Below are 18,305 nucleotides of genomic sequence, written 5' to 3'. Positions count from 1 at the left end.
ACAGTGCCCATCCCACATGGAGCCCACGATCTAAGTAGGAGGAAGAACAGGTACTGAATCCCCTTTTAACAGAAGAGGAAACCGAGGCTCAGAAAGATTAAGTGACTTGCCCAAGGTCACCAAGCAGATTTTTGGTAAATACTACTAATTGATTTGATCACTGAGGCCATGCTCCCTTTTCTGGCTCTACCATATCGAACAGCAGATGACTAGATTCATGCTGAGTGGACATTCTTCTCCCATGGTCAGATACGTGGAAGAAGCATTAGCAAGCTGGCCAGGGCCCCATGGGGCTGGTGGCGATGGGCTGAAGAGCTGTGAAGGCATCAAATGGGTATTCTTTTCCAGGGTTACCTTTAAACACAGTATTCAGTGGTGCGAGGAGGGTGAGACGCTCGCTTCCAGAGAGATGAGACCCAAGCCCTGCTTGTTGAAAAAGGTCAATGGACGTCGAAACATCAGATTCTGCCGCCAACTCAAACAAGGTCTTAGCTGCGAGGAAAAAGAAAATCCGTTCCAAAGTTAAAAAGGTTGCTGGCATTCTCTATCCCCGGAATGCCAAGTATCCCCCCTCGAGCATTGCAAATGCAGACAGGAATCTCATCGGCCAGATAAACAACCACTTTAGGTGTCCCAGATGTGGGGCAGAGTCCAAGGGCCGAGGCTCTTGGGGGCCTGGAGAAAGAACCCCCTGTGGAACAGAAGGGGAAGGGGCAGCTCCTTCCCAGGATCCCGAAGATAGACTGGGATACATTGCTGGGATACACTGCTGGAGAACTAAGTTTGAGTTCCTCAATCTGCTGCTTCTGAATCATGGGAATGTTTAACTGGAAGTGTCGCTGGAATCACAGGCTAGGAGTGCGGGGGGGGCGGGGGCATGGCAGTGTGGCACACTCTTATTCTCAAAAGGAGTCTGTAGTGGAAAACTCCATTTGTGACCCAGGACAAATCTTCCCTTAAGGGCGAGCCTCACCAACTGATGTTTCCGGAGCCACGTCCCGGCCTCCAAGCCCCGAGTACATGCCGGCCCAACACCCTGCAGTTCAAACTTGTCCCTCTCAGGTCCCCGTGGATCTCGCCTCAGGACTGTCTCCTGTTCTCCTGGTGCCTGGGAGGCCCCAGGATGGATCCGGGAGACCACGGAAGTTGAGTGGGGCAGGAGTAGCTGGGCAAACCATGCACCTCTCTGACCAGACTGGGAGAGACGAGGCAAAACAGGCAACTAGGGAGACTTGCTGGAGCCAAAAACCAGGATCAGTAAGACCACTCACGAGTGGTGCTGAATGCACTGCGATGTACAATGCCGTACTAAGCCTTCCCATTATCTGCACCTGATGACTTTAAAGATCATGCTTAGGCCCGGATCCAAATGGTTTGAAATTCGAGTATGGGGAGAGTTTGGGAGGGGCCCTATCTGAGGCCTGGGTGCATCTTTCTCCTGAGCTGGCCTAATGAACCGCTACGTTCTTGACATAGAGTGGGAGAAGAAATCTGCATTGCGAATCCTTTTAAGTCCATAGTAGGTAAGCCAAAAAGAATCAGAGTCCTCTCTCCCCCTAGCAGCAGCCCCCTCAGGAGCAATGACTTTTTCATAGGCTCACAACCATGTGAGCCCTTTTTCAATAGAGGTCCTTTTTTCTCCATTCATCCATAGCCATTGTTACTGGTAGAACACTTTGAGGAATGGTTTTTACCATTGGCCTCAGTGCCCACTTGTCCTTTGTGGGAATTCAGAGCCCCTAACGGAGACCCCATTCAGGCTGGAGTGATCGAGTGATCCAAAAATCAAACCCAAACTAGAGGACTGCGCACAGGAAGAATGACTTTGTATTGGAAGTTATCCTAGAGGCCTCATGAGTGGCACGGGGAGAAAATGTATTTCCACCATTAATCTATCACGTCAGAACTTAACTACCAAATAGAGAGCACTTCAAGGGCAGTGACAAATATATATTGACTGGACGCTCTTAAACTCCTAGTTCAGTGCTATGCACAAAGTACATATGCTATGCACTAAGTACCATCTCAGTACAATGCTCTCTGCACAGGGGGCACCGAGTACAGTGTTCTACATTCAGTCTGTCTTCTCTTATGCTGCCAAGCTGTTTCCGACCCATAGCGACTCCATAGGCGCAACGCTCCCAGAATGCCCCACCTCCATCTGCAATCATTCCGGAGGTCTATCCATAGAGTTTCCTTGGTAAAAATACGGAAGTGGTTTACCATTGCCTTCTTCCATGCTGTAAACTTGAATCTCCACCCTAGACTCTCTCCCATGATGCTGCTGCTGCCCAGCCCAGGTAAGTTTTGACTTGTAGCAGATTGCCTTCCACTTGCTAGCCACTGCTCAAGCTGGGAATGGAATAGGTATGCTTCTGCTTGATGTCTCCCTCCCTTAGCCGAGATGGTGGAGTACTGGAAATTCTCCAGGTTGATCCTAAGAGGCCTACACTCAGCAGGCATTCAACTAACGACTAGCTGCCTGATGACTGTGCCGGAAACCCTCAGAAGAACTCTCTCCCACTGTTAATGGGGAAAATGGATGAAAACACCACAATGACGCAGCCAGGACGCCACATGTACCTGAGTCGGGGATCAGCAGTTCATCGATGTAGTGGACCACGCCATTGGTGGCCAGGATGTCCTTGTTGGAGATGATGGCTTTCCCATTCAGCGTGAGCACATCACCATTGCAGCCAACCTCCAGCTGGGTGCCCTCCAGGGTCTCCATGGACAGGCCCGCGATGATGGCTTCGGCGCACATGGCTGACTTCAGGATGTGGTGATTCAAAAGGTCTATGAGACAAGTGGGCTGGGTTACAGAACTGGCTCTGGCCCCAAATACAGGGCTGCAAAGGTGATTCAGATGGGAAAAAAAGCCTGTTTTCTGCTGAACCCTCTCGTTTGAGCTTTGGGGACCAGTGGTCCACCTTCCTCTGGTCAGCAGAGTCCATTTTTTAGTGGGTCTGGGAGTAGGGAGACAGCCACTGGCCTGCTGATTGATATTCGGTAAGGCCCTTAACCTCCCTGTGCTTCAGTTTTTCCATCTGTAGAATGGGGAGAATCATTCCTGCCTCTTCCTCCCTCATAGGGAATATGGATGGTGTGTGGGTGAAATGAAATGAGAGATGTTCAAGCACTTTGGGAAAATCAAAAAACTAAAGTAATACAGGATTTTGTTATTATTATTATTATTATTATTATTATTATGTCATGGCTCCTTGCTAAGCTGCCCATCCAGCTTCTTGTTCTCACAAAGCCTGAACCTTACCCAGTGGGGAAAAAAATTGAAATCCCAGCATGACTCAAAGTGAGGCAACTGAAGTGGCTAAACTGTGATTCACTATGGAGCCTTGTGGCTCTAAAAAAGTGTTTATTCCAATAGGAAATTTTCAAGAGCGATGGCCAGGGAGGAAGGGGCTTATAGCTGCACTTCAGTGAGGTGGCTGGGTTTCTTCCAACCATGTCCACTGCACTGGCTTAGCTAATCACACATTCCTTTGGTTCAAAGCAGAGGTTGCCCAAGTGCACCCTGGGATTCTAGACATTTAAACTAGGCAGGCAGGGCCCAAACAAGCAGCTTCAAGGGGCAGGGGCAAGATATTCTTTGACAGCCTCAGGGAGGCCGGCCCTGAAATCCATGAGGCTTTCTGACCCATGGCCCCAGGAAGGGGTTACTATCCCTTTTCCTGCCCAATGCAGAGTAGAGGGAAAGGGAAAGCCTAAATGGACCAGCTTATTTCTTCCTGCTCTCTGTGTGCAGCAATGCGTTTTGGGAAGAGGACACTTGGAATGTAGAGACATTCCCTTCCCTGCATCATTTCTCTCTCTCTCTCTCTTGCTCCCTTTCTTGGGGTCACATGGATGAAAGGTCACATCTCACACAGAATGCTTGTGGTCTAGAAGAGGTCTTTCCTTTTAAACCTGTGCTCCCCTGGGAAAAGCACCATTTGCCCTCCAGCTCCTAGCCTTCAGTGGTTCAGGGGGCAGAGCAGCGCTTAGGGCCGGGGGCAGGGCAGGGTGTGAGGCAGGGTTCACAGTGGAATACAAGGGGGTTAGGTAACCCACATCCCATGCCCCTCTGCCATATGGCATCAGCCACTGTGAACGAAGCCATGGAGAGGGGAGGTTAAGGCACAGCTCAGGCTGGGCAGCTTGGAGCTCCCCAGTGACCCATACTGACAAAAAAGAAGTCCTCCCCGACAGAGCAAAACCCAGCCCTGCGCGCCCGGGGAGACCCAGTCCCAGACAGCCAACCCCCGGTTGCCCTCTACCCAACCCCACCCCATCACGTTCTAACTTCATAGAAAAATGATGTCCAGGGTTAAGGGCGATTCACCTTTCAGAGCTTCCGGGTCACCCAGGATTCGGTTCAACGTCTCTTTAGGGATCTTCTCAAAGGCTTCATTGGTCGGGGCCAGGAGGGTGAACTGGCCATCACCCTCCAGCAACGTGTTAAGGCCGGAAGCTGCCACGGCAGCCTGAAAGAAATGGGATGCAGCTCACTCTTTCTACTGCCCAGCTCCTGAGGGAGACATGATCCTTTTCTCCAGAGAGGAGAAATAAGCATGGTTTCAGGATCACAGGAAGGTGTGAGCTTTAAATGGCTGCCCTCAATCAATCCATCAGTCATACTTATTGAACACCAACTGCGGACAGAGCATCGGATTAAACATTTGGGAGAGTAGAATTAGCAGACATGATCCCTGCCCTCAGGGAGTTTACAGTCTAGCAGAGGAGACAGCGTCCCATAATTTTCCAAAGAGATTTTGTATTATAAATCATATTAAAGGTAGCCTATTGGGTGAAAACACTTTATAGGGACTCTACCTTGGGCAGGGCGCTGTACTGTGTGCCTTGTGTGCCTACTGTGTGCTCTGAGCTAAGCACTTGGGAAAGTAGTCATAATAATGATAATGACTATAGTAATAATAAATATAATAATAGAATACGTTTAATATATAATATATAAAAATAATATAATAAATATACTAATGACTATCATAATAATAATAATGGTGATAAGGATGGTATTAAGTGCTTATTACATGCCAAGTACTGTACTAAGTACTGAGGTAGAGATAAGACAATCAGGTCGACACAGTTCCTATCCCACTTGGGGCTCACAGTCTAAGTGGGAGGGAGAACAGCTATTTCTGACCCTGACTAACCTTCATTCCCCACTCTATTTATTCTCCTTTCTGTGTCACCTATGCACTTTGGTCTCTACATCTTAAGCAGCATGGCTTAGTGGAAAGAGCATGGGCGTGACAGTCAGAGGTCATGGGTTCCACTCCCGGCTCCACCGCTTTTCAACTTGTACTTTGGGCAAGTCACTTAACTTCTCTATGCCTGTTACCTCATCTGTAAAATGGGGAGCCTCACGTGGGTCAACCTGATTACCTTGTACCTACCCCAGTGCTTAGAACAGTGCTTGGCACATAGTAAGCGCTTAACAAATACCATCATTATTATTATTATTATTAATATTAAGCACTTTGATACTCACCCTACCCCCAGCCCCACTGTACTTGGGTAAATATTCTTACACTCTGCTGTTTCCCATAGCTGCAATTTATTTTAACACCTGTCCACCTCATTAGATTATAAATTACTTGGAAGGAGGGATCGTGTTGACCAACTCTATTGTACTGAACTCCCCCAAGCACTTTGTATAGTGCTCAACCCACAGTACATGCCCGATATTTAATCCCCATTTTCACATGAGGAGACTGAGGCACAGAGAAGTGAAGTGACTTGCCCCAGGTCACACGACAGTCAAGTGACAGAGCCAGGATGAGAACCCAGGTCTCCTGACTCCCAGTCCTGTGGTCTTTCCTCTTGGCCACACTGCTTCTCTCACTGCTGAGTACTCCAGAAGCATGTCCAGGCATACATAACACTGTCGCCCTACATCTTCCAACCCCACTTTGGTTCAGAAGTCCCCGCCTCCTCCTCCTCAGTCCTGCCTCTGGAATACCCATGCAAAGGGGAACCCATCCAGATCACCTGAATTATCCAGATTCTCCAGGCAAGATGTGGGCTGTGACCTCCACGTGTAACAGGGATTGTGTTATCTTCTATCTACCCCAGTGCTTAGTAGAGTGCCTGGCATATAGTTAAGCGCTTAACAAATACCACCACTATTGTTGTTATTATTATTATTATTATTATTATTATTATTAATAAAAAGACTTCCCCTTCATTATACTAGGGAGAAGAGTGCTTACCTCTTCTGGGGGCCCCTCCAGGACAGGAGAGGCATCCACCCGATCTAGGGTTTAGCTGATTGGAAGTTATTTGCTGTGTATAAGCAAACACACTTCTGTTGCAAATTCCTCCCATTTGTCCACAGGGAGGGTGGTGATCAGCTGATCACATTGGGAGAAAACTGTACCCTGTACCCACAGAGGACTAAACTCCTTCCCCACAGCCACAGAGGAAGTCAACAGCTCAGTCTGGAATTAAATCCCAGGCTTGCAAGTCCTAACCTGTGGCCTGCCCGCTATTTGGAGAGGAACGGTGTACTGGATGTAACGTTTCTGAAGGGGGAGCAGGGTTCAGAAACAAACATGGAGGCTGACACAGGCTGGAGAACAACAAACTACTAAGAAGACATGCCATCTGGATCTAATTTATTTTTGTATTTTTATTAGGGACAGTTTCTAGGTAACCTGCTGCTGTGCTCAAGTCTCCCTCATTTGGAAAAATGAGTAGGTCCAGTTAATGGGAATTAAATAGAAAACAGCAAAAATCACAACAGTGATCTAGTTCACACACATACAATCCCACAACTCTGTGAATGTACTACCTAGATCATCTTCTTGAAACACTGTATGGCACATATTTCTCAACTCTTCAAAAACCTCCAATAGCTACCCATTAACCTCTTTATCAGGCAGAAATGCCTTCTCCTCAGCTTCATATCAGTTCCCCATCACTCCTCAATCAATAAATGGTATATATTGAGTGCTTACAGTGTTTGCAGAGCACTTGGTTGAGTAGTCAGTCAGTCGTATTTACTGAGAGCGTACTGTGTGCTCTCTGTACTAAGTGCTTAGGAGAGTTCGGTATAACAATAAACAGACACACTCCCTGACCACAGTGACCTTTCAGTCTAGGTGAGTGAGGAGAGAGATATTAATATACATTGAAAAATTACAGACAAATTATCTGCAAGGATAAATTTGAAGTGGATGAAGTCAGCCTGCTATCTAGATTTCTGCCAGCAGTGCTCTGTGGCTCGTGCACAAGGGCGAAGGAGCCAGACTGTGGAGGTGATACAGTTCAGTGAGTTGGTAGTATGAGATCGATGAAGAGATAGGGGAGTGAGTGAGTTGAGTTCAGTAGAGAGGGTGGTGTTGAGAGCATCAATTGAGTGTACTACAACAAAGCTGGCAGACACAATCCTTGCCCACAAGGATCTTATAGTCTATAGGAGGAGATAGGTATGAAATAGCAGGTAGGGGAAATAGTAATTACATTTTTAGTTCCTCCCCAGATCATCTACATACTACCTCATTCTTGACTCTCCTTCCTCCAAGACCTCGAGGAACAGCAGCACTGTTCCTCCTGCTTGAAACTTCTTTCCGCCTGAGATCTGCCAGACCACAGCTCTCTGCCTCTTCAAAGCCCACCTAAAATTCACCCTCCTCCAATAAGTCTTCCCTTATTAATTTCTCAAGAGCCCGAATTGCTGAAACCCAACAGCACTTCTACACTTCTACCGATTCTCAGATTTCCCAAAGCTAAGGATAGTAAATTATATATTTAACTATTCCATCCTGACATGCTCATTCTACTACCTATTATATCTTTGTTCTTCCTCCTATCCCCACTATTTGTAAATCATTTATATTGTCCTGTTTCTCTTCTTAGAATGTAAGGTCCTTGGGGGCAGGAGCTGTGTTTTTTTTCGTTACTGTGGTATTCTCCAAAGTGCCCAGTAAAGGGCTCTGAATGCATTACTCGATGAATACCATGGATTGATTGATTGACTGATTCTCTTCTGCACAGAGATCACAGGTTTGAAATGATCTGGGGAATATACCTACCCGAAGGGTCTCGAAGGTGTCCTCGATCTCAATGATGTGCTGGATACTGTTTGTCGTGGTGGAAATGACTTTGTCTATCAGGTGGACCACTCCATTGGTAGCATGGTGATCAGCTTTCAGTAGCCGGGCGCAGTTGACTGTGACAATCTGCAGAGAGGGAAAAAAGGGTTGTAAGTTAGAGGAGAGCTGGCCATGGGAAATCAGAAATTGTCTAGATTTTAAATTCCCCTTGACCATGAATGACTTACCAGGAATCTTAAGGATTTCTTCATTATGCTGCATTTTACCAACTGTTCTCTTCTAATAACTCAAGGCTCTCAGCCTAAGATGGTCTCTTCCTCTCCAAACCCCTGGGAACCAATTCCAGCAGAGCCTTCTCTTTTGGTTCTCTCATCCAGCCCTGATCTTTCACATTGGAGGTGAGAGTACTTGACCCACCTGCAGGCTTGGATCCTTTGAATCCTTTGTCCCTTCCCTTCTGCCCAAACTGGACTAAATTCTCTAAATGTGGCGCGATATCCCAGGGCACTAGGAGGATATAATCCCAGACTGTAAATCCCAGGAGATCAGGGACCTCCCTTGTGATCTCAGATTGTAAGCCCCTGCAGGGCAGAGACCTCCCTTATGGTGTCCCCTAGTGAAAATACCGTGGCCTTGGAATCAGAAGACCTGGGTTCTTGAGCAAGTCACTTAATTTCACTGTATCTCAGTTTCCTCACCTGCAAAATGGGGATTCAATCCATTTTCTCCTTCTCTCTTAGACTGTTAGCCTTGTGCGGAACAGGGACTGTGTCCAACCTGATTATCCTGCACCTCCTCCAGCACTTAGTACAGTGCTTAGCACCCAATAAGCTCTTGGCAACTACCAGATACTTTTGATGATGATTAAAGTTCTAGAGTGTGAATTTGGGTTGGATAAACTGTAGAGAGCAATGAGTTGGATTTTACTCCCTGTTTCCCATCACCACCCATCACTGAGAGCCAGCTGTCCAAGCAACAGTCTCTGTCTGGTCAAACAGCTCCAAGATAGACAATGGGGCTGGGAGAGTCCCAGGGAACTCACTCACTCCATTCGGGTAGTGGTGGATCTGGATGTCAGCGTTCTGGTACATGGAGGAGAGGGTTGTCCCGTGTTTGAGCTCATCGGTCAGGACCCGCCGGTCCACCATGTGGTAGCGAAGTGCGTTGAGCAGCTCGATGTTGACATTGCTGACCAGGGAGTCCAGCATTTCCTGAAAGCAGCCAAGTCAGGTTAGGGACAGGGCCGGGAGCCTGACTGCCAACATTCCCCGGCAGATCCGGGACTGAAAGTGTCATGGGCCATAGGGGCTGGAGGCATCTGTGATCCACCGCCCTAGAGAGGCTGCGAGGGAAGAGCCTGCCCTGAACTGCTGCCCACCGGGATGGGTGGAATAGGGCCTGGTGGAGCCAGAGGGAGGCTGGGGCAGCTGTACCTGGGCCCTGGTCAGCCCAGGCTGATGCTCTCTCCAGTGCCAGGGTCTGGGCTGGGACCAAGGCTGGGGGTAGGAGTGGAAATAGCTATAAGGAGTGGGAAGGAGCCTTCAGAAGAAGCCCTGGGAGCAAGCGGCCCAGAGGAATGGGGTGATGGAGGGAGAGCCTTGGCTCTCTGCCCATCTCTCAAAGTCCAGTTCTTCTTCCAGGAGAACCGGGTTTGGGAAGACTACATCCAGAAGCAGGTGGGATGACAGGGAGGTGTCTCATGGTTTGGGAACAGGAGGCAAGAACTCAAGCAATGAATAGGACAATTGCAGCAGGAGGGGAGAAGTTAATCAAATATTATCCCCTGCCTCTAAAGCCACCCCTCAATTATTCCGACTTCTCTCCTGGTTTTCTCTCCCAATGCTACAGGTCTCCAAGGAAGACGTGGTCTCCAATTTCTCTGAAAGGCAGTGTGGTCTAGTGGAATAAGCACGGGACCGGGTGTCAGGAGACCTGGACTCTAGTCCAGCTCTGTCCCTAGCCTGATGGGTGACTTTGGGCAAGTCGCCTAACCTCTCTGAGCCTCACTTTCTCTAACCATAAAATGGGGAGAAGATAACTGCTCCCTCCACCTCAGATTGCGAGCCCCAGTTGGAACAGGGACTGTCACCAATCTGATTATGTTATTTCCAAACCAGCACTTAACATATAGCAAGCACTTAATGAATGTCATAATTGCCCCTGCCTTCTGGTTATATTTATTGAAGTCTTTAATTCTTTGTGGCTTAAGCATAGGCTTTGCCCTCATTTACCACCCCCATCACCAGCAGATCAATGCTCAAAGCAGAATGGGAAGAGTGCATTTCCTCTCCATCCAGCTCACTGCTGTCCTGGGGCAGGAGTGTGAGCACAGCACACAGGGCATGCAGCCATCACACCAAGGCTTCAGTTTCCCAGCCACCACCCTGACCCATTATGAAGCCCCAATTTCCCCCGGAAATCTCCTCCTATAGCAGTCTCGGCTTACAGGAGAGAGAGAGTTCCAGGCCTCGTTGCTCGGGGCGAAGATGGTGAAACTTCCAGGTCCCTCAATTTCCGGCCTCAGCTTCTCCGTGCGGTCAGCGTAGAGCTGGGTGGTTGTGGCCCCTACAACTCCCAGAGTCTCGTAGATGTTGGAAAGAGGCAGTGCTAAGAAGGGAATGGAAAGGGATGGGGGGAGTGGAGATATGCACCACCCCCACCCCCCGAGTTGGACCAAACCCCCAGAATGACCCGTAGAACGTGGTTTCTTGACCCAGGCACTCAGTCTAGCTTTGGCTTGGGCTGGCCCCTCAATCAATCCACCAATTCTCTGAGCTCTTTCTGTGTGCAGAGTACTAGACGCTTACTGCTCAGTGTGCACCTGTCTTCTCTGGCCCACAGTTGTCCAACTCCAGATTTCCGTACTAACCACATAGCCCTTCATAAACCCAGCTCGGGCCCTTCTGGGGGTTACAGAGGTCCAAGAGATCAGAAAGGCCAGCTCCCCTGCTCCTCCTCCCTGCTCTCCAGCTAGGATGAATTTCCACTGGAACAGGACCCTATCATAGAGGAAAGACGATGTCAGCCGGTGGGAAGACTGGGCTGGGTAAGTCCTGCCCCCCGGGACCAGCTGGGAACACTACCCTTATAGACACAGCTCCAAGCTTCCAGGCACTGCCCCATCCTAGATCTCTGAGCCTGAACTCCCTTCCGTCTCCCATCATAACACAGAGGGTCATTCCCACCCCACAGTCTCCATTAAAATGGCTTCCTCAGGTCATCACTTCCAGTTCCTATGGCAAAGAGCCCGACCTAGAGACAGAATGATCTCAGAACCAGTCCTGAGACAGCTAAAGCTGGGCTCAAAGTGAGGCCAGAACAGGCATTATTATCTTCACCTGAACCTTCGAGGCCACACGGCACAGAATGGAAGAGGCTGCCAGAGAGTGTTTAGTGAGACTCCTGCTCTTGCTGAAGACTTTACACTTTTCAAATAGGGCTGCACTCCAAATAAACTGTTCTGAGGGGAGTGGATTTGACGCATAGCGAGTCCATTCATCAGACAGCTTGCCTCTCCCTGCCAGTTCCAATGCTTTGTTCCCTCTAACACCCCCACGGTAGTTTGGATGGTGTCTTAGTCCCTCCCACCCCTCCACTGAAATCCCTTCTCCAGCAAAATGCGAGTGTGGCATTACCAGCTGGGCAGCCTTTCTCCCCTGGAACCTTTTCATATCCAGGGCAACATTCATAGCTGATGATTCTGAAATGAAACACACACATTGGAGGTTAGAGCTGTCAACCACTGTAACCACTGGGTTACAGCCAACCACTGTCTTGAGCTGAAAGGTATGTCAGTTTGCATCAGTTTCTCTCAGTGTACTTGGGCAGGAGTTTCATGTCCCCGGCATTATCTGTGATATCAAGTTTACTATGGAATTCGCTGGGTTCTGCATGAACACAACTTCCGTGTTGTAGTCATTCATTCATTCAATCATATTTATTGAGTGGTTACTATGTGCAGAGCACTGTACTAAGTGCTTGGGAAGTACAAGTCGGCAACATATAGAGACGGTCCCTAACCAACAACGGGCTCACAGTATAGAAGGGGGAGGCAGACAACAAAACAAATCATGTAGACAGGTATCCAAACCATCAGAATAAACAGAATTATAGCTATATGTACATCATTAATAAAATAAATATAGTAAATACATACAAGTAAAATACAGTAATAAATATATACAAATATATTCAAGTGTTGTGGGGAGGAAGGAGGTGGTGGTGGGGGTGATGGGGAGGAGGAGAGGAAAAAGGGGGCTCAGTCTGGGAAGACCTCCTGGAGGAGGTGAGCTCTCAGTAGGGCTTTGAAGGGAGGAAGAGAGCTAGTTTGGCAGATGTGTGGAGGGAGAGCATTCCAGGCCAGGGGAAGGACGTGGGCCAGGGGTCGTTGGTGGGACAGACGACAGTGAGGCACAGTGAGGTTAGCGGCAGAGGAGTGGAGGGTGAGGGCTGGGCTGTAGAAGGAGAGAAGGGAGGTGAAGTAGGAGGGGGCGAGGTGATGGAGAGCCTTGAAGCCAAGAGTGAGGAGTTTTTGCTTGATTCTTAGGTTGACAGACAACCACTGGAGATTTTTGAGGAGGGGGGTGACAAGCCCAGAGCATTTCTGTACAGAGATAATCTGGGCAGCAAAGTGAAGTATGGACTGAAGCAGGGAGAGACAGGAGGATGGGAGATCAGAGAGGAGGCTGATGCAGTAATCCAGTTGGGATAGGATGAGAGATTGAACCAGCAAGGTAGCAGTTTGGATGGAGAGGAAAGGGTGGATCTTGGAGATGTTGTGGAGGTGAGACTGGCAGGTTTTGGTGAGGGATTGGATGTGTGGGGTGAATGAGAGAGCGGAGTCGAGGATGACACAGAGGTTGCGGGCTTGTGAGATGGGAAGAATGGTAGTGCCCTCTACAGTGACGGGAAAGTCGGGGAGAGGACAGGGTTTGGAAGGGAAGATAAGGAGCTCAGTCTTGGACATATTGAGTTTTAGGAGAGCTAGGCAGGTCATATTGAAGCCCTCCTGGCCAAGTGGTCTTTTTATGTTCTTAAATATCTCTAAAGAAGAATGCTGATCGAGATCCTTTAATCTAATAACCCATACTGACTTTCCAAACCAATGGTCAGTCACATTGACAGCCGACTCTGTGGATGTAAAGAGCAAACGACAGGCAGTTGGGAAACCTGGCATCTAGTCTCACCTCGGCCACTGGCCTGCTATGTGACCTCAGGCAAGCCAAGTAACCTCTCTAGGCTTTAGTTTTCTCACCTGTAAAATGGAGATAAGGGACTGCCCTCCCTCTCCCTTAGATCATGAGCCCTACATGGAATAGGGACTAGGTCCATCTGATTGCCTGAAATCTACCTCAGTGATTAGTGGAGAAGCAGCGTGGCTCAGTGGAAAGAGCATGGGCTTTGGAGTCAGAGGTCATGGGTTCAAATCCTGGCTCCGCCAATTGTCAGCTGTGTGACTTTGGGCAACTCACTTAACTTCTCTGTGCCTCAGTTACCTCATCTGTAAAATGGGGATTAAGACTGTGAGGCCCCTGTGGGACAACCTGATCCCCTTGTAACCTCCCCAGCACTTAGAACAGTGCTTTGCACATAGTAAACGCTTAATAAATGCCATTATTATTATTATTGTTATTATTATTAGCACAGCACTTGGCACGCAGTGATTGTTCCATAATTGTTATCAGCCTTCACTGGCCTCCCTAACTTCCCAGATTCCTACAAAGAAGAGTTTAATACATATACTACGGTGAAGTGGGGCCATCTAGGAATTGCACAGCCCCTAGTTTTGCTATGAGCAGAGGAGAAGGTGAGACAGAGGTCTAAACTTCCAAGCAAGGTGGTCCAGGACAGGCTCTTTCCCCTATGAGAAACCTGTTTTGCAGGTCATAAATGCTTATTAAATACCTCTGAAATGGTGAATGATGTTAAAGAAAAAAATGCCCTTTTTATATATCCTTAACCTAATACAATAATAAAGTGCCAGTAGTACCCACTTCTATTTGTCCACAGGACAATGAGTTGATTCCATAGGGCTGTCAAGCCATAATAGGTCTCAGAGATTCACCTTGAGCAGATGAATGCTGAGCTATTAAACACTGAGTTCAGTGTAGAAAAATCATCGTTCAGCAGAAACACCCAAAAGCCACAAACTAAGATCTTACCTTGAACTGCTGTCCTTTCTGATGCAGTATGTACATATCCATAATTTTTTTTTTATATTAATGTCTATCTCCCACTCTAGATTGTAAGTTTGTTGTAGGTAGGGAACTTGCCTACCAACTGTGTTGTATTGTACTCTCCCAAGTGCTTAGTACAGCGCTCTATAAGCACAGATTAAGTGCTTAATAAATATGACTAATCGATTGATTGATTCTCTGGCTAAATTTCACTTTATAATTGGATGATGAGGTAAGTTGTGAGGGAAATGCAGAAAATCCAGAATGCTCATCTCTCTGTCCTGCATCACATCCCTCTGAAATCAAGGCAAAAGTTTGCGGTTGGACTGATCCCCACTAATTAGAGAAGCACCCTAGCCTAGCAGGAAGAGCATAGAGCTGGGAGTCGGGGGACCTGGGTTCTCATCCCAGCTACACCATTTGCCTTCTGTGTGACCTTGGGCAAGTCAATGGATTTGATTGGGTCCCAGTTTCCTCATCTAATAAACAAAGATTCAAAGTCTGTTTCCCTCATCCTTAGACTGTGAGCCCCATGTGGGAGAGCAACTGTGTCCAGGCTTATTATTTTTTGTGCAGTATAGTAAATGCTTAAAAAATAACCACCGGTATCATCTATTAGGAACACAGAACCAAGACCAGTAACTGCACTTTGGTGATGGGGAATCCATTCTGTGGAATGGTTCCCAAAGAAACTTGCAAAGCAAACCAGACTCACTGTCTAGACTCTGGATAGACCATGTGGGGAACAGTCTGTCTAAAACAATCCCTTTCATAGCTGGCTGGTCATCTGTATGCCAGGTTGTTTTCCATTCTGTAGCTCTCACAGTGTTAGAAAGATCAACACTGTATAGAACCCTTTCTTTCACCCTAATGGCCTAAGAAGCGCACACACCAACTTCCAGGACTCTGACCACTTTTCAGGCTGGGACTTCCATAGTTACTTAACAGCATCTGGCTAAGAGACAGAAATAATTCTTGAATTCTAGCCCATTTTATTGGCCGGCAATGGTGCCCTCAAACACCCACACACTCTTGCACGCAGAGGGGAATGAATGACAATGATAATTACCATTAATTATCTTTAATTAAATAATTATTACTTGGCACACTTACCATATGCTGAGTACTATACTGCCTCTAGACTGTGCGCTTGCTGTGTCTGTTTATTGTTATATTGTACCCTCCCAAGTGCTTAGTACAGTGATGATGATGATGGTATTTGGAAAGCGCTTCCTGTGTGCCGAGCACTGTGCTTTGCACACAGTAAGCGCTCAATAAATACAATCGAATGAATGAATGAAAATACACCAAGTGCTGGGGTAAATGCATCGTAATCAGATCAGATATAGACCCTGTCCCACATGGGGCTCACAATCTAAGAGAGAGGGAGAACAGGTATTTAGCAGATGAGGAAACTGAGGAACAGAGAAGTCAAGTAACTTGCCTAAGGTCACACAGCAGGCAAGTGGCAGACAAATCCCATCTCCATCATCATGGCTGGAAAACTTCAGCTGATGCCAGATTCCCTCCTTCCCCTGGGCAGAAGTCCACTGAAGTGGCAGTGGATAAGCACACTACACACACTGGAGTGAGAGAGGCTGCTCGGACTAGTCCACTGAAATGAAAATCTGCCCTGAAATTGACCCACTTTTGGCTCCAAAATGAGCAATTGCTGACCCTGAGTCCTAGGAGCTGACACTGTGGCATCCCTTGTACCTCCCCAAAGGTGTGACCTGTGACTCGGACTGCCCTGGCACTGCTTCAACTCCACTATTATGGCCTCATAGCTTTAAAGCTGGAAGCGATCCTGGATTAGTGTGGGTCTCAAACAGATCTCTGACTGCTGGGGCCCAAATGGACCGCTTCCTCTACTTTCCCCCACTTCAAAGCCTTATTGAAGGTACATCTCCTCCAGGAAGCCTTCCCTGATTAAGCCCTCCTCTCCTTCTCCCACTCTCTTCTGTGCCACTCATACTTGCTCCTTCATTCATCCTCTCTCCCTTCCCCGTGGCACATATGTATATATCAGTAATTTATATTGTCTGTTCCCCTCTAGACTGTGAGCTCATTGTGGGCAGGGAATGTGCTTGATGTTATATTGTACTCTCCCAAGTGCTTAGCACAGTGCTTTGCATATAGTAAGTGCTCAATAAATATGAATGAATTGGATTGAATTCCTCTATCCCAGGAGGTGAAAATCCAATCAGGAACCTAATTGCCAGAGCAGAGGGGGCTATAAATTGTATGCTCCTTGTGGGCATGCGATGGCTGTTCTCTTTCTGGAGCACTTTTCCAAGCTCTTAGAACAGTACAGTGCGGTAGAGAAGCATTGTGGCTTAGTGGAAAGAGCATGGGCTTGGGAGTCAGAAGTTGTGGGTTTTAATCCCGGCTCTGCCACTTGTCAGCTGTGTGACTTTGGGCAAGTCACTTAACTTCTCTGTGCCTCAGTTACCTCATCTGTAAAATGGGGATTAAGACTGTGAGCCCCATGTGGGACAACCTGATTACCTTGTATCTAGTCCAGTGCTTTGCACAATGCTTGGCACATAGTAAGTGCTTAAGAAATACCATCATCATCATTATTATTATTATTATTACAGTTCACTATAGTACAGCTCAGTTCAAGGCACTCAGTAACTCCTCATGTTGATGATGGGCTGGACTCAATAAGATTGTCACTGACTAGATTTAGGTCTAGGATGCCTGATGATCATTTATAGTTCCCTATGCCCCTGTGATGTCTGTATCAGCAGACCCTTTCAGAACACTCTCATACAAAGGAGGCTTGTCAGGCACTTGGAATGCTTTCTCACCACAATTTCCTCCACTATTGGTTGAGTCACTCTGTGTAAAAATGTTATGATTAATAGTTCTGGGTCCCCATTGTGCTGTGTGCTACAAACCCTTGCTCAGCAGCTGTCAGCCGCCTGCCCCTCACCCTACCCTGCAGACTCTCTATTATTTGTATTCATTGTCCCAGCCCAGTTGGCCATTTTAAGAATTGAAATGAATTCTGGGGTGAATTTTTTAAGGTAATGAAATAAGCTCAGGCTACTAAATAAATAGCCACTTGTAACCATTTCCTGTAACAAAATCCTTATGTTTGGGATTTACAAGCAGCAGGGTTTTTTTTTTTCTTGGAACTGGAAAAAAAAAATGAACCTTCCAAAGACTTAACACTGGAGGAAATGAATGCAAAATCTTCCACAACAACGGGGAAAAGGAGATGGTGGATAATCAGAATTCACAGATAATCCAAAAGCATCAGCTTCATTAGACCACATCTTTGCTCAGCATTAAGCCATTAATAATAATGATGGTATTTGTTAAGCGCTTACTATGTGCAAAGCACTGTTCTAAGCACCATTGATCAGCACTTCTAATACACTGTCACATGCCTGCATTTCATTACAATAATTTCCTTCATTGAAATGAGGAACGTCTCTTCAAGAGACAACAGCTGCCCTACCCAAGAAGTCCACTGACAAGGAGTCAAGTAATTTACCCTATTCCCTGCTGAACCACAGGGAGTCAACCCATAAACCTCTCTGGTTGGCATTAGGGAAACACTCCAAGCCTGATGATGCAGTGTGGAACTAATGAGGACTAGTGGAAAGAGCCCAGGACTTGGAGGTAAGAGACCTGAGTCTCTTTTGTGCCTCAGTAAATAAAGTAATTTATTAAGCATTTACTATGTGCCAAGCACTGCACTAAGCTCTGGAACATCTGTAAGATAATCAAATCATCGTAATCCTTGTCCAGTGAAAGAGGGAGTGAGAGCAGATCACTTATCTCCATTTTTTAGATGAGAAAAATGAGGCTTAACTTGCCCCAAGACATACAGAAAGCCAGGGGCAGAGCTTGGACTGGACTCTCAGCCTCTGGGCTCCCAGGCCCATGCTCTTTCCACCAAGCAAAGCTCATTCCCAAAGACGGAACAGATGAAAGTTTTTTGAGCCTGAAGAAATGATTCCCATAGGCGATGGTACAGGCCATGGAGTACATATCTGGGAAGCCTCCGAGAGGGTGGTAATGGTTTAAGTTCAGTACCTCA

The 18,305-nt window shown here is 47.3% G+C and overlaps 1 protein-coding gene across 1 annotated transcript in view; it reads right to left on the bottom strand.

Annotated features, from left to right (window-relative positions):
- Nucleotides 1-18,305, bottom strand: part of TGFBI (transforming growth factor beta induced) — a 46,694-nt gene that overhangs the window by 15,437 nt on the left and 12,952 nt on the right. Inside the window, exons 3-9 of the mRNA XM_038740430.1 lie at nucleotides 11,711-11,775; nucleotides 10,522-10,682; nucleotides 9,122-9,286; nucleotides 8,055-8,201; nucleotides 4,340-4,481; nucleotides 2,584-2,796; nucleotides 355-492 (exon numbers count right to left, since the gene is read on the bottom strand). Coding sequence (XP_038596358.1) covers nucleotides 355-492; nucleotides 2,584-2,796; nucleotides 4,340-4,481; nucleotides 8,055-8,201; nucleotides 9,122-9,286; nucleotides 10,522-10,682; nucleotides 11,711-11,775 — 1,031 coding nt within the window. The remainder of the gene's footprint in view (nucleotides 1-354; nucleotides 493-2,583; nucleotides 2,797-4,339; nucleotides 4,482-8,054; nucleotides 8,202-9,121; nucleotides 9,287-10,521; nucleotides 10,683-11,710; nucleotides 11,776-18,305) is intronic.

This window comes from Tachyglossus aculeatus, chromosome X1 (assembly GCF_015852505.1).
Source record: "Tachyglossus aculeatus isolate mTacAcu1 chromosome X1, mTacAcu1.pri, whole genome shotgun sequence".
Classification (NCBI taxonomy): Eukaryota; Metazoa; Chordata; class Mammalia; order Monotremata; family Tachyglossidae; genus Tachyglossus; species Tachyglossus aculeatus.
Note: the sequence above shows the minus strand (reverse complement) of the source record. Positions and strands in the feature narration are given on the sequence as shown.